Source organism: Bos mutus, chromosome 21 (assembly GCF_027580195.1).
Source record: "Bos mutus isolate GX-2022 chromosome 21, NWIPB_WYAK_1.1, whole genome shotgun sequence".
In the NCBI taxonomy this organism is placed as follows: Eukaryota; Metazoa; Chordata; class Mammalia; order Artiodactyla; family Bovidae; genus Bos; species Bos mutus.
The window spans coordinates 19,447,117-19,468,296 of record NC_091637.1 but is presented as its reverse complement, the minus strand read 5'-3'; the positions used below and the strand labels follow the sequence as shown (position 1 = coordinate 19,468,296).

Here is a 21,180-nt window from a genome sequence, read left to right as displayed (position 1 = left end):
GCATTATTATTACCTTTGAAGATGGCTTTCAGCAGTGCTCCAGCAGTTTTTCCTCTCACTGCCTGATTCTGAAGGAGGTCAGTCAGCTACAAAGAACGGAAGGAAAAGGTACAAGTCTGGCAACAATTTCCCTATTCGAATGACCTAAACTCCCAATATGAAAAACGCTCATCTGTCAGAATCATATCTTTCAGAAACTCCAGGCATCAAAAATAAGATATGTGTTCACATTATAGAGGGTGGATCATAAGATGATACTGGGTGGTCAAGATGAAATTTATTCATATGTTCATTCTACAAACATTTATTAAGTATTTAATCAGCACTAGGTATTGAGCTATGTTCTTGGGGATATACATTCATTCAACAAATACTCTGAATATGTTCCTCTTCCTCAGTATTAGGTATACAAGAATGAACAAGACAGACATAGTCTGACTCAGTTTACAGTAAGACAGAAGCAAAAAGGATAACAGGAAAAAAATCAGAAAAAGAAATGGTTGAAAAGACTGAAACAGATAGTAATTGAGGAAAGGGAGGCAACTTCCGCTAGAGTAGTCAGGGAGAAAGCTTCTCTGAGGTGGAGGACATTTCCATATAGAGAATTGGAGGATGAGAAAACGCTAGTTATGCAAAGGGGGAAAAGGAAGACACTTCAGATGAAGGCATTGTTACACGCAAAGGTCCTGAAGGAGCAAGGCGTTTGGCAAGTTGGATGGCCTGAAAAAAAATTTTAAAGACCAATTTGGATGAAAAGTAGTAAGGAAGAGTGGCACAAGATGAATTTCGAGAGAACCAGATGATAAGAATCTTGTAGGCCATGGTAGGAAGTTCAGATTTTTGTCGAAATGCAATAGAAGTAACTAAAGAGAAAAGAGGAGAGGGACATGACAGATGTTTAAAAAATAAATCAGTCTTCCTTCTATGGCAGAAAATACACTATAGAAGGGTTTAAGAATGAACTAGAAATACGCTAGGAGATTGCTACAGTGATCAATAGAGAGATAATGGCCTACACTGATGTCATCAGAGAAGTCATGAGCTGAACTGTGTTCCCCTGCAAAATTCATGCTTAAGTTCTAATCCCCAGCACCTCAGAATGTCATTTTATTTGGAAACGGGGTCATTGTAGGTGTAATTAGTCAAGATGAGGTCACATGAGTAGGCCCTAATCCAATATGACTAATGTCCTTAGAAGAATGGGAAACTTGGGACAGAAACACATACAAAGCAAGAACGCTATGTGAAGATGAAGGCAGAGACCACGGGTGGGTGATGCAAGGCCAGGAATCTCAAAGATTGTCAGCAATCGACCAGAAGCTAGGCAAGAGGCGTGAAACGGATAGTCACAGCCCTAGTAGGAACCAACAACGCCGACACTGTGATCCTGGACTTCTAGTCCTCAGAACTGTAAAAATAGCTACTGCAGTTTGAAGTACTTTGTAAGATGAAGTACAGGTGGTCCCCAACTTAAAACATTGGATCAACTTTGATTTTCAACTTTACAGTGGTGCAGAAGTGATACACTTTCAGTAGATATTGTATTTCAAATTTTTGCCCTTTCCTGGGCTAGTGATCAGCTTTGGGATCACAAGGATAAACAACCAATACACTTAAACCATTCTGCACCCATGCAACCATTCAGTATTTCACTTTCAGAACAGTATTCAATAAATTACATGAGATATTCAAGACTTTATTAAAAAACAGGCTGTTGGATGATTTTACCCAACTGAAGACTAATATTAAAGTATTCTTGGCACATTTAAGGTAAGGTTAGGCTACGATGTTTGGTAGGTGTATTAAATGCATTTTCGATTTACGATATTTTTCAATGTATATTTTCAACTTAAAACGGGTTTATTGGGATATAACCCCACCTTAATTTGAAAATCAGTACACTGAAGATATATTTGAGAGCTTGATCAGGAGGACTTTACTCGGGTCTGAATGTTTATGTCCTCCAAAATTCATGTGTTGGACTCTTCAGACCCATTGTAATGGTATTTGGAGGTGGAGACTTTGCCAGGTGAATAGGTATAAGGACGGAAATCCCACAAATGGGATTAGAGCTCTTATGAGAGATCCCACAGAGCTCCCAGGCTCTTTCTACCATATGAAGGTACAATGTGAAGCCTGAAATCCAGAAGAGAGCGCTTACTTGACCATATTGGAACCATCATCCAGGACTTTTGGTCTCCAGAACTATGAGAAATAATTGTTGTTATAAGCCACCCAGTCTACTGTATTTTGTTATAGCAGCCTGAATGGACTAAGACAAAGACAGATTTCCTCATGGTTTAGAAGTGAAATGGCTGTGGTGATAAAGGAAAGAGAAAAATCAAGGAGAACTCAAATTTCTGGCTTAAGCAACTAACTGGCTAGATGGTGACACCATTTACTGACATGGTGAAAATTTGGGATTAAGCAAGCATCTAAATCTTCCAGAGGGCTTGTTAAAACAGAGACCCTCACTTGCAGTTTCTGATTTAGCACATCTGATGTGGGGCTCAGAACTACTATTTCTAAGATATCCAAGTGGAGATGTCAAGTTGATAACTGGATATGCCAAAGTAGAGCTCAGAGAGGAAAGAGGTCAATGGGAACATGTAAGATCATCCAGGGAGAAAATGTAAAGATAAAAAAAGCACAAACATTCAGTGATTAAGCAGCAGCAGCCAGAAAAAACTGAGAAGATGAGGTTGATAATATCCAGACAAAGGACTACCACAGAAGCCTTCTACATGTGCCTGGTCTTTCTGACTGGAGTTTCTCTCTCCCTTCTTAAATACTTAATAAGGAAGTAGCTGACTGCTCCGCCTGGAACCTCCAATAGCCCTTGACATAACCCTTATTAGAGGAGAGGTTCCCAACCAGGGATTACCCCCTTACCTCCACCCCAGGCAGGGTATACAGGGCAATGTCTGGAGACATTTTTAGTTGTTATAACTGGAAGGGTGCTGTCACCTAATGGGTGTAGGCCAGGGATGCTATTAAACATCCTACAATGCTTAGGACAACCTCCCTCAATAAAGAATTATCCACTCTAAAATATACACAGTGCCAAGGCTGAGAAACCCTGACTCTTCTTGAAAAAATTCAGTTTTAAGAGAAGGCAACATGGCATACGGGGAAAAAACTGGCCCCAGAATCAGAAGACCCAGATATGAATCCTCGCTTTGCCATATATTAGCTTTACAACCTCAAGTTATCTAACCTGTTATGCGTGTCTAGTCCCTGCCTCAAAGCACTGCTAGAAGGGTTACATTAGATGACAGGCAGAGAGGACCCTATGCAGTTCTAGTGCACAGCAGGTTCCAAACAAATGCTGGCTCTCTCCCACTCCTCCTGTCCTCTATTCCTGTTTCGTCCTCCTCCCTCTAGTTACATGATCTGCAGTCTTAGTTTTTGACCTTATTCAGTTACCTTTTTACTGCATTTTAAAATGCAAAAGTAAACCAAGTGTGTGTTAGTCACTCAGTCATTTCCGACTCTGTGACCCCATGGACTGTAGCCCGCCAGGCTCTTCTGTCCACGGGATTCCCTCAGGCAAGAATACTAGAGTGGGTTAGCCATTCCCATCTCCAGGGGATCTTCCCCACCCAGAGACTGAACCCAGGTCTCCTGCATTGCAGGCAGATTCTTTACCATCTGAGCCACCAGAAAAGCCCCAAGTAAGATTAAGTATCCTTGCTATGTTGGAAGGCTTAACATTTTTTCTTTTAGTGGACAGACTGGAACTACCAAGTTAATGGCACCGTGAAAATAGATTTTTATAAGACAGGACATTCCTCATTTTCTGTTGTTTGATGCTTCCTCGTGAGTAGACTGAGTTTACGCATTCTTGGCCAGAATACAAGTGATACTGTGTCCTTCTTGGAGTATTACACCTGGAGACATGTGATACCATCTGTCCTTCACTGGTAGTATGAGTCTGATCACCCAGTCAAATGTGTTGCCTGATTTTCCCACTTTATAATTATTTTTTCCCCTCCCTTTGCAACCAGTATGCAGTTTGTGGAAGTAACTTTAAGACCATGCAAGTATCGTGTTCCTCATCTCACTTTCTCTTGTATAATGAAAAAGCCCAGCAGCAACCTCTAATATCAGGTTCTCAAAGTCAGCATCACCAGGTATGGCACATCACAAGCCCAGTGATATAACACACAGCGAAAAGGCATGGAGCCATTTCTGTGGTCTTTTTGCTAAGGATGCATGTCCTGAGTCCAATCATGAGACACATCAGACAGTCAGCAAAATAATGGATCAAAACTCTTCAGTGTTCTCAAAAGACAGAGAAAGACTGAGGAGCAGTTGCTGATTGCAGAAAATCAGGGGAAAATAACAATTAAGTGCAGTGTAGGATCCTGAGTGGGATTCTGGAACATAAAAAAAAAAACGGGTATCAGTGAAAAAACTACCAGGTAGGGTTCAAATACTCTTTAGTCTCACTAAAGGTATTGTACAAATATTAACTTCCTGGTTTGTAAAATTTTACTGAAATTATTATGTAAGATGTTAACACTGGGGAGAGAACTATACAGAAACTCTACTATTTTTACAACTTTTCTGTAAATCTAAAATCAATTCAAAATAAAAAGTTCAAAAAACTGCTCCCTGGATTTAGCATCCACTGCTGCTTCTGCCTGATCCAATCTTGATCATGACTGTTGCCAAATGACGATTTTCTAACTTTATGGTAAGCAAGAACCTTTCCCACCATTTATTTTTTTTTTATCAATATGGACTCACAGATTTCTTTATATTTCAGTGGTTTATAATTCATAACTGAACTTGATTATTTTGATGTTCACATTTCACCAATGGAAGCCCCTTCAAGCTGTCTTTATCAGGAAGCTTTCCTTATGTATATACATACATTACATAATATGTGTGCTCTAAAACAACTTGTGTAGCACTGGGACTATCTAGCTCTTACCTCTGATTTCTAAAGGTTTGGTAGAAGCCTCCTGAAAAACTATCTGGGCCTGGTATTTTTGTTGAAGTATAACTGCTAACTTTTTTTCTTTTATGAAAATTGATCTGTTTAAGCACTCCATCTCAAATTGGGTTGATTTCATTAAACTGTATGTTCCCAAGAAATTATAGTTGTATAAATGTACACAAATGCCCTTACTGCTAAGCCACTTCAGTCATGTCCGACTCTGTGCGACCCCATAGACAGCAGCCCACCAGGCTCCGCCGTCCCTGGGATTCTCCAGGCAAGAATAGCGGAGTGGGTTGCCATTTCCTTCTTCACTGCAGGAAAGTGAAAAGTGAAAGTGAAGTCACTCAGTTGTCTCCGACTCTTAGCGACCCCATGGACTGCAGCCCACCAGGCTCCTCCATCCATGGAATTTTCCAGGCAAGAGTACTGGAGTGGGGTGCCATTGCCTTCTCCAAATGCCCTTAAGTAGTCCATATCTCTTCCTCTCCCCCATTTCTTTACATCTATGCTGCTGCTGCTGTTCCTAAGTCACTTCAGTCGTGTCCGACTCTGTGCGACCCCAGAGACAGCAGCCCACCAGGCTTCCCCGTCCCTGGGATTCTCCAGGGAAGAACACTGGAGTGGGTTGCCATTTCCTTCTCCAATGCAGGAAAGTGAAAGTGAAGTCGATCAGTCGTGTCCAACTCTAGCGACCCCATGGACTGTAGCCTACCAGACTCCTCCGTCCATGGGATTTTCCAGGCAAAAGTACTGGAGTGGGGTGCCATTGCCTCCTCCGTTACATCTATGAGTTGTTATCAAATAAACCCTTGTCTCCTAAGGTGAGTGGGGGATAGATGAAGCGGCAGAATTAATTCTAACATGTCCCTTACATCTCTCATCATGCCTGGCATCTACTTTTGGCAGAACTTGCTTCCCAATACTCACATCATCTTCTTTCAGGATTTGAAGAAATTCCTGTAGGCCATCTGCTGTTTTTTCTGCTGCTAGAGATAAAATTTTCTGGTCCATTGTTGCACAAGCAAGGAACTGAAAAGGAAAAATGTCAAGAGCTGGATAAAACTCCCAAAAGTAAACAAGTTTGATTTTTCCCTTCTCTACTTGTTAACTGAGTATTTCAAATATGTTATGTACACAATGAATACTCAACAGGCTAAGGACTACCAACTGTAGGAGTAGGTGATTCTTAACCAAACCAAAGAATCTGGAGAATCCCCTGGAATTTCCTTATTAGAAAGCTGTAGTCAAATTAAGTCGTCTCATAATTCAATTGTTCACATTTTCTTTTTTTTTTTTAAGTATCTACCCATTATGCTACCTAGAACAAAGCTGTCATTTAACAGTATTGCAAATATATACTATTATCTACACATACACAATAAATGAATAAAGCAATAGCACTGTAAACACATTTATACCAATTAAACGGTACAAAAATAAATGAGAAGTTAACAAGGCTAAGAAATAAAAGTGTGCTCAAACATCAAGCAGGCTTACCAGCAAAGGAAACCTTGAACTGGAATTTAAAGATTAAATGTAGATAGTCACCAGAACCACATGGTGTACATTACTGGGGAGGAAAGTACTGTCAACAAAGGCATTCATAAGAGAATTTGAAAAACTTACTCGGGGAAAATGAGTACGTAGCCTGAGGTAGAGAGTTCAACTAGGGGAGCAGTGAGAAGGAAGGCTAGTAAAAGGGAGGGGCTAAGCTGTGCAAGATCTCAAATGTCGAATTAAGGAAGTTAGGCCTTATTCTGTAAGTAATAGTGACAAAAAGTTCTGGAGTAAAAGAGAATCTGACAAGACTGAAACAGTGTTTGAGGAAACTAAATATGTCATCAATGCGCAGATTAAAGTAGGGAGGGAATAAGGAAGAAGAGCAGAGGCTAAGAGTCTACTGGGAGCTATTTTAGTGGTAGTGACAAAGGCTGGTGTTGGGGGCTGACTCTGGAGACTGCAAAGGAAAGGGTGAAATGGAAGCACATTAGGCAGATAGGATTTAGTGAGCAGTGAGTAGCTATGGGAGTATTAGGAGAAGAGGGCAATGCAGACTGGTGGAAAGAAAACCTCCTCCTGTATTTCCTGCTGCTTTCAATCTCCCTAAATTATACCATCATCCACCCAGCTGCTGAAACAAGAAACCTGGGCAACATTCTTAACCACTTCACCTTCATCCTTCACATCCACTACCAAGTCCTGTGTCCCCAAACATCTCTCAAGTCTACTTCTGAGATTCACTACTACCACATTATTCCAAAGTCACCATCATCTCTCACCTAAACTACTACACAGCTTCCTAACTCATTCCCCACCCAGCAGCTAAAATGTCTTTGAAACACAAACCAGATTTGTGATTCATCCTCATCTTAAAAACTACTCGGTGGCTTTCCATTATTAGTCCAAAATCCTGACGTCAGGATATAAAGGTTTGGTTCAGTCGCTCAGTCGTGTCCGACTCTTTTCGACCCCATGAATCGCAGCACGCCAGGCCTCCCTGTCCATCACCAACTCCCGGAGTTCATTCAGACTCATGTCCATCGAGTCAGTGATGCCATCCAGCCATCTCATCCTCTGTCATCCCCTTTTCCTCCTGCCCCCAACCCCTCCCAGCATCAGAGTCTTTTCCAATGAGTCAACTCTTCCCATGAGGTAGCCAAAGTACTGGAATTTCAGCTTTAGCATCATTCCTTCCAAAGAAATCCTAGGGCTGATCTCCTTCAGAATGGACTGGTTGGATCTCCTTGCAGTCCAAGGGACTCTCAAGAGTCTTCTCCAGGTCTCCTCGGACGCCTGCAGCCTACTCAAGACACCTCATCTCAGATTCACTGCAGCAAGCGGAACAAGCTTGGATTTGATTCCTTGAGACCCAGGAAGATGTCTGACCATCCGCATCCCCATCCGCATCCGCATCAGCATCAGCATCACCATCAGTGCAAGGAGCCCTGCCATCCACCTCCAAAAGTGTGCCCACCCAAGTGCCATGAGTCTTGCCCACCTCATCCATGCCCACCTCCACTAAGCCAGAAGAAATGCCCTCCTGGGCCACCATGCCCACCATGCGAGCAGAAGTGTCCACCCAAGTGGAAGTAACAGCACCAGATTTCATCTGGACCAAGAAACAAGATCCAGGCTCTCCCACTGTCCTCCCTTTGGCCATGGTGATGGATTGTATCTTCCTTAATCTCCCTCCTGGACTGACAGCTGGCAGAGAAAAGGCTTGCTTCCTGAAGCTGACACCACGTTGTTGGAAGAGCAGCAGGATCATCGCTTGATCTCTCTTTGCCATCTGTGTGTCTGTATCTGCACTGTGATCTCGACCCCATGAGCAATTAGCGTGTCTATTCTTTGCTTCTCCAATAAAGCATATTCATAGTCCAAAAAAAAAAAAAAGCCTTCTCCAACACCACAGTTCAAAAGCATCAATTCTTCGGCGTTCAGCCTTCTTCACAGTCCAACTCTCACATCCATACATGACCACAGGAAAAACCATAGCGTTGACTAGACAGACCTTTGTTGGCAAAGTAATGTCTCTTGTTTTGAATATGCTATCTAGGTTGGACATAACTTTCCTTCCAAGGACTAAGCGTCTTTTAATTTCATGGCTGGTCCATGTTAATTCCTTTTCATCACTCTATATTCCAGCTACACTGAACTGCTCAGTCCTTCAAACCCCCAAGTTCCTCCTGCCACAGTCAATTCCACATGATTTTCTGTCTGGAACTTATATAAAAATAAATACCCCTTCTTTCATCCCCTGCCCACCGATCTTTTTATTGTTAATTCCTAAAAATCCTTCAGGTCTCAGCTCAATCCCACACTCCTTTACAAGCTCAGTCTAAACACTCCCCTATTACATTCTTTCAAGGCAACTGTAATCTCTCACCATCACCACACTTTTAACATTACACTTATTATTAGATTAAGAATTACATCTCCCACTCCATTACAAACTCCAAGAGGGCAGGGGGCCACCTCTGGTTTTATCACTGAATCTCCAAGACTTAGCACAGTAAGCTCGTAATAGGTGCCCAATAAATATTTGTGGGGAAAATGACATTGATCCTCACACCAGTCCTCTGAGGTTGGTGCTATTACTCCCAATTCAGATGAAGATCATTTGGGATTCAGAGAAATTAAGGAACGTCCCCCAAAGGTTAGAAGGCTAGTAAGTTGCAGAAGTAGAACTGAAACCTAAGTCTGTCCAATTCCAGACCCCAAAACCCATGCTTTTACCTACTACTGGGGACTCTTACCTACGATTAGCCCCTCTATTAGGGGCTGAATGGTAGAGGATTCAGAAAAGGGATATCAACCAAAGAAACGTCCAGCCCTAAAGGGAAGATGCTGAACTCCTTCTATTTCAGCAGGTACATTTGCTAAATTAGTCCTAAAACCAGAATTGAGTAGCACACAGATAGGTGGCTGTTAAGTCCCTGTGCGGATAGCAGACTCCTTGTCCAAAGGCCCTGAGGTTAGTGAGGCACCACGAAAGGGAGACGCCGCGGGTTTAGCACCCGGGCTTCTCGGAGAGCGAGAAGTAAACACAGAGAAACTATAAAACAAGGCAGCTGGGGATAATCGCTGTGACCGAGCTACAAAGGCGAAACGGGTTTAGAGAAATGTCTCAGACGTAGGAGCTGAACGCTGATGGAGAGGAAGAATTTAACGAGAGGGCCAAGGGTGTAGGCCGCCCGAGGAGCAGGAAACGCTAAAGGCCACAACGGGAGACGCCAGGGCACAGACTCTTTCGGGCCAAGGAAAAAGCCAGAACGCCATTCGGAAGGGGCGCCGTCCTGTCCTCCCAGACCCCTTACCTCCCGGGAGCTGAGTCCCTCCTCCCCTGCGACGCGCGAAGCTCCTCTAGCCGGTCACTTCCACTTCAACGCAGCCACTGAATTCCAAAAAACCCGCGCAACCTGCCGTTTCCGTCCTTCCGTTACCCTGAGCAACGGGTCCCGCCCCCTGCGGCTTATTTCCGTTACCCGGGAGCTCGTGCTTGGAGCGTACCATTAAGACAACTGGGGAGGGGGGGGAGCTGTGGAATCCTCGGACGTTCCCACTCAAAGTGGGGGGGGGGGCACAATCTCTGAACGCTAATTCGGGACCTCAGAATGAGCAGGGGAAGTGTGGCCCGGGCATAGTCACCACGATGTCCTGACCAGTTAAGGCTTTCCTATGTACTATTGGGGAAAGGGTCAGTGAGAGAGGCAATGAATCAAGTAATGGCTTGTTGCATGGGAAATGCCTGGAAGGCAGAGGAAGGCTCCTACTCCTTGTGCCGTAAGAGGTGCCAGTTGCCCCTGTAAAGGAAAAATAAATGTTGCGTGCAATTCCTGTTCTTCAGGAATCGAGTCTGTAGCCCTGCAGTCTCCGGTCTCAGTGTGCCTGAAGGGAAAACAGGAAACGTTCTGTGTTTTGAATGTACTGATCCTTAGATAGTGAAAATGCAAATCTAAGGAATAATTTAAATGAACCTAGATTCCTGCATTCATTGGAAGGACTGATACTGAAGCTCCAATACTTTGGCCACCTGTTGCAAAGAACCGATTCATTGGAAAAGACCCTGATGCTGGGAAAGATTGAGGGCAAGAGAAGAAGTGGGTAACAGAGGATGAGATGGTTGGATGGCATCTCTGACTCAATGGACATGAGTTTGAGCAAACTCCAAAAGATATTGAAAGACAGGGAAGCCTGATGTACTGCAGTTCATGGGGTTGCAAAGAGTTGGTCACTATTTAGCGACCGAACAAGATTCTTGCATCTTCCTACACATAGAAGAGCATTTAAATCATTATCTTGAAATGGCTGGGTTTTTGTGTATGATCAGTTATCTTTTGATGTTCAATTTGATGGATGGATTTCCCACCCATCCACCCACTGCAAAAAAATCTCATATATATCCTCCCTTAAGGGCTAAGCTGTTTCCTGGGTTATCATTCTGTGTAAGGTCCCTGGATAAAACTTAACTCACTTTTAGGTTGTGTATTTTTCTCTCAGTTGACAGCCCTAAGATGTAAGTCCATGTGGCTAGAGGGGTTATTGCATGCAAAACCTCAGCATTTAGCACAAAGCCTGAGCTACAGTCTATGAAGTCGCAAGAGTCAGACAAGACTTGCAACTAAGCCACCACTGCTGGCAAAGCAGTAAATATTTGTAAAACAAACAACTGACAGTAGAACAAAGAGCAATGGAGGGGAGGTTTGAGAGCCTGTGTTTGGTTGAAGGGGCAGCTTGTGCAAAGGGTCTGATGGCAACAAGCAATCAAGCCCCCGGCTGGCTCAGGAGATGCAGGTGCTTTGGATGGAGGTGGAAAAGCAGTCTTTTTCACATTAGGAGCAAGTGAGGAACAGCTCAAGACTGAAGTCAGGATCCCCTGCTGCTGCTGCTAAGTCGCTTCAGTCATGTCTGACTCTGTGCGACCCCATAGACAGCACCCCATCAGGCTCCCCCTGTCCCTGGGATTCTCCAGGCAAGAACACTGGAGCGGGTTGCCATTTCCTTCTCCAATGGATGAAAGTGAAAAGTGAAAGTGAAGTTGCTTAGTCATGTCCAACTCCCAGCGGCCCCATGGACTGTACCCTACCAGGCTCCTCCGTCCATGGGATTCTCCAGGCAAGAGTATTGGAGTGGGGTGCCATTGCCTTCTCTGAGGATCCCCTTAGGAGGCTCTAAATTGTCCTGAACAAAGGTGGTGGTGGCCCAGGCTTGGGAAAAGGTGGGAGGGGTTGAGGAATATTCAGGCTTGAGTGACAGGGATGGAAGTGGGTGATACTGCCAATGAACTGACACACAGGGAAGGATGCAAGTTTGAGGGTGATAGTGTGGCTTTTAGACTTGGACTTGCCAAGTGTGAGACCATGGGATGGCATTGGAAGGAATGCTAAGATCGGGGAGTATTCAATCTGGAGACTGAATCCCAGTCCCCAGGGGTGGAATCCATCTACTTGGCCAGTTCTGGAAGAAACATAGCTCCTGGAAGAGAACGATGCCTCTCAGCTGTCTACTACTTGCTCACGGCCCTTCATAAGCACTTTATTATTTCTACCATATCCCTGGCCCAGTGTTGAGCTGTGATGTGTGGCTAAAGTGGGCTTCCCTGGTGGCTCAAACAGTTAAGAACTCACCTACAATGCAGGGGACCTGGGTTTGATTCCTGGGTCAGGAAGATCCCCTGGAGAAGGGAATGGCAACCCATGCCAGTATTCTTGCCTGGAGAATCCCATGAAAAGAGGAACCTGGCAGGCTACAGTCTGTGGAATTGCAAAGAAACACAACTGAGCGACTAAACACACAAACACATGTGGCTAAAGCACAGCAGCTGAGTTGGAAGATTATTCCTGAGGGGACTCCTTTAGCTTTCCAAGGAAGAGAATTTACCTCATGTTCTCCCCACAAAACCACCCTTCCAGGATGCTTCTGGGGAAGGGCCAGCAGCCATGAATTTGTGTGTCTGTGTAGCTCAAACAGGCTCGTTTTCAGCTTCCATTTTTGCATTCCCAGGTGCACTTGCTGCATTGCCCGTGTAAGTATTTACCTACTGGCATTGACAACTAGAGGGGCTTGCCTCCTCTATTTGCATGAATGTATCATCTGTAATTCCTGTTAGTGCTCCTGGGTGTTATGTATGTAAAGGATGAGAACAGACTTAGACTCATGACAGTGTTTTCCATCCTGGTGCAAACTTCCTTACTAAGCAACAAACCTTGCCCATCTGCTTCAACCACCTAGACTCCATACACTGGGCAGCTAGGCATACACTGATTCTAGAAAATACAGCCAGTTAAAAACAGGTTTGCAATGTTGGAACCACATGTTTCTCAGACCTGGTTCATGTTTGGGTAATAATATTATAGCTGCTGATATTTGCAGGGCTCCAGAGAAAAACTTGGAGAAGGAAATGGCAACCCACTCCAGTGTTCTTGCCTGGAGAATCCCAGGGATGGGGGAGCCTGGTGGGCTGCTGTCTATGGGGTCGCACAGAGTCGGACACGACTGAAGTGACTTAGCAGAGAAAAACTACACATGGAGGCCCCCCATCATTTCCCACTCAGTCCTGCAGTGTAAGGGCCTTCATATGCCTGCACGTGGACACTCAGTCTGAAAATCCACACCACGTGTCTCCCTGAAAGCTGCCCTTGGCTACCCTTGACTACCTTTGGGCCCAGGGCTATACACACTAACAGGTCCACTCCAGGAAGGGTGAACTTAGGAAGAAGTCAGTATAGACTGAGGAACTGAGCTTGGAGACGTTTGGGAAGGTACCCCGAGTATGGTCTAAAGAAGAGTATGTGGGCTTCAGAAGATATACCCTTTAAGTTCCTTGGACTCATCATCATCAAAGAAGGGGGCCATTGAGGCACCACTAAGCCCAAGCACTCCAGTTGCCTGGATTTAAGGATGACATTGCTTGAGGGAATAATCAAAATAGCATGTAAAAATTTTTCTTTTTTTAAAAAGAGGGAGCTTCCTTGGTAGCTCAGTGGTAAAGAATCCACCTGAGAATGCAGGAGACATGGGTTCGATCCCTGATCCCGGAAGATCCCACATGCCACGGAACAACTAAGACAGTGCACCAAAACATTTGGACACCCAAATGTCCACCAACAGATGAATGAATAAACAGAATGTGGTATATCCATAAGGCGGGATAGTATTCAGCCCTAAAAAGGGAATGAAATCCTATCACATGCTACAACATGAATGAACCCACAGGACATGTTAAGTGAAATGAGCCAGTCAGAAAAAGACAAACACTGTTTGATTCCACTCATATGAGGTATCTAAAGGAGACAAACTCCAAGAAAGAGAAATTAGAATGGAAGGGGCTTCTCTGGCAGTCTGGTGGTTAGGACTCTGAGCTTCCACTGCAGGGAATGTGGGTTCAATTCCTGGTTGGGGACCTAAGATACCACATGTTGTGCAGCACACACACACAAAAATAAAGTAGATGGTGGTTGCCAGGGGCTGGGGAGAGGGGGGATTTGGGAGCTGTTGTTTAATGGGTGTAGAGTTTCAGTTTCATGATGAAAAAGTTCTGAAGATCTGTTTCTCAACAATGTGAATATACTTAACACTACTGAAGTGTATACTTAAAAATGGCCAAGGTTTGAAAAAGATATTACTATCTGGTAAGTCCAAAGAATTATTAAGAAGAACCAGCTGACTTCATTCTGAAGAAATTCTGATTTAGAAGGGCTTAAGTTATGCTGAAGAAGCTGAAGTTGAACGGTTCTATGAAGACCTACAAGACCTTTTAGAACTAACACCCCAAAAAAGATGTCCTTTTCATTATAGGGGACTGGAATGCAAAAGTAGGAAGTCAAGAAACACCTGGAGTAACAGGCAAATTTGGCCTTGGAATACGGAATGAAGCAGGGCAAAGACTAATAGAGTTTTGCCAAGAAAATGCACTGGTCATAACAAACACCCTCTTCCAACAACACAAGAGAAGACTCTACACATGGACATCACCAGATGGTCAACACCGAAATCAGATTGATTATATTCTTTCCAACCAAAGATGGAGAAGCTCTATACAGTCAGCAAAAACAAGACCAGGAGCTGACTGTGGCTCAGACCATGAACTCCTTATTGCCAAATTCAGACTTAAATTGAAGAAAGTAGGGAAAACCACTAGAACATTCAGGTATGACCTAAATCAAACCCCTTATGATTATACAATGGAAGTGAGAAATAGATTTAAGGGCCTAGATCTGATAGATAGAGTGCCTGATGAACTATGGAATGAGGTTCGTGACATTGTACAGGAGACAGGGATCAAGACCATCCCCATGGAAAAGAAATGCAAAAAAGCAAAATGGCTGTCTGGGGAGGCCTTACAAATAGCTGTGAAAAGAAGAGGAGCGAAAAGCAAAAGAGGAAAGGAAGGATATAAACATCTGAATGCAGAGCTCCAAAGAATAGCAAGAAGAGATAAGAAAGCCTTCTTCAGCGATCAATGCAAAGAAATAGAGGAAAGCAACAGAATGGGAAAGACTAGGGATCTCTTCAAGAAAATCAGAGATACCAAAGGAACATTTCATGCAAAGATGGGCTCGATAAAGAACAGAAATAGTATGGACCTAACAGAAGCAGAAGATATTAAGAAGAGATGGCAAGAATACACAGAAGAAGTGTATAAAAAAGATCTTCATGACCCAGATAATCACGATGGTGTGATCATTGACCTAGAGCCAGACATCCTGGAATGTGAAGTCAAGTGGGCCTTAGAAAGCATCACTATGAACAAAGCTAGTGGAGGTGATGGAATTCCAGTTGAGCTATTCCAAATCCTGAAAGATGATGCTGTGAAAGTGCTGCACTCAATATGCCAGCAAATTTGGAAAACAGCAGTGGCCACAGGACTGGAAAAGGTCAGTTTTCATTCCAATCCCAAAGAAAGGCAATGCCAAAGAATGCTCAAACTACCGCACAATTGCACTCATCTCACACACTGGTAAAGTAATGCTCAAAATTCTCCAAGCCAGGCTTCAGCAATATGTGAACCATGAACTTCCTGATGTTCAAGCTGGTTTTAGAAAAGGCAGAGGAACCAGAGATCAAATTTCCAACATCTGCTGGATCATGGAAAAAGCAAGAGAGTTCCAAAAAAGCATCTATTTCTGCTTTATTGACTATGCCAAAGCCTTTGGCTGTGTGGATCACAATAAACTGTGGAAAATTCTTCAAGAGATGGGAATACCAGACCACCTGATCTGCCTCTTGAGAAATTTGTATGCAGGTCAGGAAGCAACAGTTAGAACTGGACATGGAGCAACAGACTGGTTCCAAATAGGAAAAGGAGTTTGTCAAGGCTGTATATTGTCACCCTGTTTATTTAACTTATATGCAGAGTACATCATGAGAAACACAGGACTGGAAGAAACACAAGCTGGAATCAAGATTGCCGGGAGAAATATCAATAACCTCAGATATGCAGATGACACCACCCTTATGGCAGAAAGTGAAGAGGAACTAAAAAGCCTCTTGATGAAAATGAAAGTGGAGAGTGAAAAAGTTGGCTTAAAGCTTGATTGATTCAGAAAACTAAGATCATGGCATCCGGTCCCATTACTTCATAGGAAATAGTTGGGGAAACAGTGGAAACAGTGTCAGACTTTATTTTTCTGGGCTCCAAAATCACTACAGATGGTGACTGCAGCCATGAAATTAAAAGACGCTTGCTCCTTGGAAGGAAAGTTATGACCAACCTAGATAGCATATTCAAAAGCAGAGACATTACTTTGCCAACAAAGGTCCGTCTAGTCAAGGCTATGGTTTTTCCTGTGGTCATGTACGGATGTGAGAGTTGGACTGTGAAGAAGGCTGAACGCCGAAGAATTGATGCTTTTGAACCTTTTTTCATGGGATGAATGAGCATGCCTCTTGGAAAAACTGGAGCTTTGGTTTGAGTTCCCTGAGTCAAACTGCAAATACCCATTGGCTATCTGTTTTACATATGGTAATGTATGTTTCCAAGTTACTCTCTCCATACATCCCACCCTCTTTTCTCCCCCGTGTCCATAAATCTGTTCTTTATGTCTATGTCTAAGAACAGGAGCTTTTTATTATTTATTTTTAATATTTTTGAGTTTTTTTTTGGCTACACTATGCAGCTTGCAGGATCTTTAGTTCCCTGACCAGGGATTGAGCCAGGGCCCACGACAGTGGAAGCATGGAGTCTTAACCACTGGACGGCCAGGGAATTCTGTGGAGCTTTTTAGAGCACAAGGTGACTGCCAATCTTTGTGGGTCAGCCCACACTAGTTGAGGGACTCTCATTACTACTGTGTAATTTTAAGGAAGATGTAGAATGTCTAGTCAAGACTATGGTTTTTCCAGTGGTCATGTATGGATGTGAGACTTGGACTGTGAAGAAAGCTGAGCGCCGAAGAATTGATGCTTTTGAACTGTGGTGTTGGAGAAGACTCTTGAGAGTCCCTTGGACTGCAAGGAGATCCAACCAGTCCATTCTGAAGGAGATCAGCCCTGGGATTTCTTTGGAAGGAATGATGCTAAAGCTGAAACTCCAGTACTTTGGCCACCTCATGCGAAGAGTTGACTCATTGGAAAAGACTCAGATGCTGGGAGGGATTGGGGGCAGGAGGAGAAGGGGACGACAGAGGATGAGATGGCTGGATGGCATCACTTGTTGCAGGAAGGTGGACCCCTTCCAGGGCCCGAAACTGGGCTCTTGTCTAACACTCGGAAATGAATTGTCCGAGGAGACACATGTGGTAACAAAGCAAGAGACTTTATTGGGAAAGGGCACCCGGGTGGAGAGCAGTAGGGTAAGGGAACCCAGGAGTACTGCTCTGCCACGTGGCTCGCAGTCTCGGGTTTTATGGTGATGGGATTAGTTTCTGGGTGGTCTTTGGCCAATTGTTTTAATTCAGAGTCTTTCCTGGTGGCGGCACACATCGCTCAGTCAAGATGGATGCTAGCGAAAGGGATTCTGGGAAGTGGACGGACACGGTGTCTCCTTTTGACCTTTCCTGAACTCTTCCGGTTGGGGGTGGCTTATTAGTTCCGTATTCCTTATCAGGAGCTCCTGTCATAAAACAACTCATGCAAATGGTTACTATGATACCTGGCCAGGGTGGGTGGTTTTAATCAGTGTGCTTCCCTTAACAACTGACTGGATGGACGTGAGTCTGAGTGAAGTCTGGGAGTTGGTGATGGACAGCGGGGCCTGGCAGTGCTGCGATTCATGGGGTCGCAAAGAGTTGGACACGACTGAGCGACTGAACTGAACTGAACTGAGAATGTCCCTCAACCTGGGTTTTCCCACTTCTGAAAGTTGGGGAGTTGAGGCCCGGCCACCCGCTGGGGTCCTCCTTGGCCCAGGAGGGAGGCCCCTCCCTCTGTGCCTCTAGCCTGGCAGAGAGAGCCAAGGAGCCCAGAGGGTCTGCCGGTGCAGCCTGCGCAGGGCAGTGTCCCCACTCACACAGCAGCACCATTGTTCCAGCCAGAGAGGCTGGACGTGAACGTGACTCTTGGGAGGGGGGAGGGACAGGGCAGAGGCACAGAAGGGCTGTGAGCAGAACGCCACAGAAAGCTCTGCTCCTTATACAGGGCCTTGTGGCCTGGCAGCATCCTGAAAATCCCCACTCCCGTCAGGGCTGTGCCATCAACTCAAAAGCGATCTTGGTAGAAAAGAATATTCCTCATGATGGAGTTCATCACCCAGTTTGTTTGTTTGTTTTTTAAGTAATTTGTATTATTATTTTTGGCTGTACCATGTGGCGTGCAGGATCTTAGTTTCCCCAACCAGGGCCCGAACCCGGGCCCCTACAATGGAAGTGTAGAGTCTGAACCACTGGACTGCCAGGGAAGTTCCCCTCATCCAGTTCTGACAGAGCCTCTTCTGTGGTCTCTGGGCTTCCCAGGGGGCTCAGTGGTAAAGAATCTGCCTGCCAATGCAAGAGACTCAGGTTCGGTCCCTGGGTAGGGAAGAGCCCCTGGAAAAGGAAATGGCAATCCGCTCCAGGATTCTTGCCTGAAAAATTCCATGGACAGAGGAGCCTGGTGGGCTACAGTCCATGGGGTCACGGAGTCAGACATGAACTGAGCACGTATGCACGCTTCTGGGGTCTCTACGTTTCCTTCCCACAGGGCTGCTTGAGCTCTCACCACCGCCTCCTTTCATTATTGCCCTCACACTTTGTGAAGTACCTGCGGAAAAAAAAAAACCAAGGACGCATCTCCATCAGTTTGCTAAAGCTGCCGTAACAAAATACTATAGACGGAGTGGCTTAAACAACAGAAATTCATCTCTCACAATTCTGAAGGCTAGAAGTTTAAGGTCAAGGTGTCAGCAGGGCTGGTTTCTTTTTTTCCCCTTCTTTTTGGTTATGCCACACACGGCTTGTGGGATCTTAGTTCCTTGACCAGAAATGGAACCGGGGACCTCACAGTGAAAGTGCAGAGTCCTAACCACTGGACTGCCAGGGAGTCCCCAGGGCTAGTTTCTTCTGAGACTTCTCTCCTTGACTCGTAGATGGCACCTTCTTCCTGGGTCTTCACGCAGTTTTCCCTCTGTGTGTTGGCGTCCACATTCCCTCTTCTTATAAGGACACCAGTGATTTGGATTAGGGGCCACCATGATGACCTCATTTTTCCTTAATATCCTCTTGTATCTCCAAATAGAGTCCCATTCTGAGATCCTGGGGAATAGGACTTCCTCTAATGATCCCCACTTCTCTGAGGAGGAAACTGAGTCACTCAGCGGTGAAGTCACTTCTTGAAGCTAGAAGGTGCTGGAGGGGGCAGAATGGCTCCTAAGCCGGCTCTTATCACTGCACACCACTGCCTAGATGTGGGTCAGCCTGGGCTTGTCCTTTCCCCACGAAGCCTTAACCAGTTACCTTCCCCGGTGGGCCCTGCTCCCTGCCCTACCATGCCAGGCCCGGCTGGGCTCAGGGAGAGGGTGACCGGCCCAGATTCTCTGCCACTGCCATTTCATCAATGATCACATTTCAATTTTCCCTCCGTCTCCAGCATGTCTTACCCTAAGGAGTGCTTTCTCAGACCCCCTCTGCAATGAGAGAGAGGAAGGGGAGGAGAGAAGGGGACTGACCCAGATCCCACCCCCATGGCCCGGCTTCCACATGGCTGAGCAGGAACTCTGGAGCAGCCGCACACAAAGGAGGGCTTTGAGCGAGCTCTAGCCAGGCCCAAGCTGAGCCCCTCTCCCCCTTGGTGCGTCACTTGCCCCAATCTGGGCCTCCCTGTGAGCCTGATTTAAACGGAAACTGTGGGCCCTGAGAAGTTCCTTGTGACCCAGTAATCCCAGCCTGCTGACTGGACCACACCCCCAGCAGAGGCAACCTCCAGGCTCCCGGAGGACACAGGCACCAGGTGTCCCAAGGAGGAGCTGCTAACTTGTCAGGTAAGTCAGTAGCAGGGGCCTGGCTGGGCCAGGAAGCTTAGGATTAGGGTAAGGAGTTTGTGGTGGGGAGATTCCAGGCTGCCCCCAAAACTGAAACCAACTGGCCATTCTTCAGGGTGAGTTCGACCAACCTGATGGCAGATTTAGCAAATAAAAATATAAGATACCCAGTTAAATGTGAATTTCAGATGAACCACAAATACTTTTTTTAGTGTAAGTGTTTGTGTTCTCAGTCTTTATAACCCCATGGACTGTAGTCTGCCAGGCTCCTTTATCCATGGAATTTTTCAGACAAGAATACTGAAGTGTGTTGCCATTTCCTACTCCAGGGGACCTTTCCAACCCAGGGATTGAACCAGAGTCTCTTGCATCTCATGCATTAGCAGGTGGATTCTTTACCACTGTGCCACCTGGGAAGCCCTTTTTAGTATAAGTATGTCCCAAATATTGTATGGCACATACTTAAACACGTCAAAACTTTTTTGTTCATCTGAAATTCATGTGTAATTGGACATTCTATATTTTATCTGGCAAGCCTAGATGGCAGGGAATAGCTTTGACATGAAGTGAGGCGTGGGTTTTTTTCCATGTATACAACTTATAAATCAATAGTTTAAAATCACAGTTAGTAGTTTGGACATATTTTATTTTTAATTTTTTGGCCATGCACAGCATGTCAGATCTTAGTTCCCCAACCAGAGATCAAACCCACATCCCCTGCATTGGCAGTGCAGAAGCTTAATCACTGGACCATCAGAGAAGTCGCCTGGGGATATTTTATTTTATTTTTTAAAAACCTTTTTATTTTGTATTGGGGCATAGCCAACTAACAATGTTGTGATAGTTTCAGTTGAACAGGGAACTCAGCTATACATATACTTGTATCCATTCTCCCCCCAATTCCCCTCCCATCCCTGGGCATATGTTAAAAAGAGTTGTTGTACTGACTTTAACCCTTCATTTCTAAGAGCCTTGATCTTGTGATGATCCGCTTAACTCTCTGGGGGCGTCTAGCTCCTGTCTCTCCTGTCTGAGCCTCTCGCTCAGGGAGTTCTATTAGCCTTGTCATTTCTGTTCCAGCAAAACCGAAGTGAGAACACAGTTGCATTTCAGTCTATCTTATATATCTTCCTGCATATTTGGAAGTCTCTGTCTCAGAAAGTTGACTTCGATTTTATTCCTGTTGGTGGATTACAGCCCCCCAGAACTTCCCTGTCCTGCTGGGGCTGCGGAGTGGGACAGGCAGGAGATGGAAGATCCTCAGATACTCCCTGGAATCTTCTAAGACTCTCTCTGCAAGCTGGGGTAATGATCCGGATGGTGCTAAGAAAGAGAAGGG

General features: G+C 44.9%; 1 protein-coding gene across 4 annotated transcripts in view; it reads right to left on the bottom strand.

The window, feature by feature from the left end:
- The window catches only part of FANCI (FA complementation group I), a 64,160-nt gene extending 54,259 nt beyond the window's left edge, over positions 1-9,901 (bottom strand). For 3 of the 4 annotated variants that reach the window (XM_005910193.2, XM_070358247.1, XM_070358248.1), the window contains exons 1-3: positions 9,766-9,901; positions 5,876-5,977; positions 14-86 (exon numbers count right to left, since the gene is read on the bottom strand). In XM_005910193.2, the coding sequence (XP_005910255.1) occupies positions 14-86; positions 5,876-5,959 (157 nt within the window). In that variant the 5' untranslated portion in view covers positions 5,960-5,977; positions 9,766-9,901. Of the gene's footprint in view, positions 1-13; positions 87-5,875; positions 5,978-9,765 lie in introns of those variants that run through there. The other variant, XM_070358249.1, reaches the window with a different exon arrangement.
- Between the last annotated feature and the right edge of the window lie 11,279 nt (positions 9,902-21,180).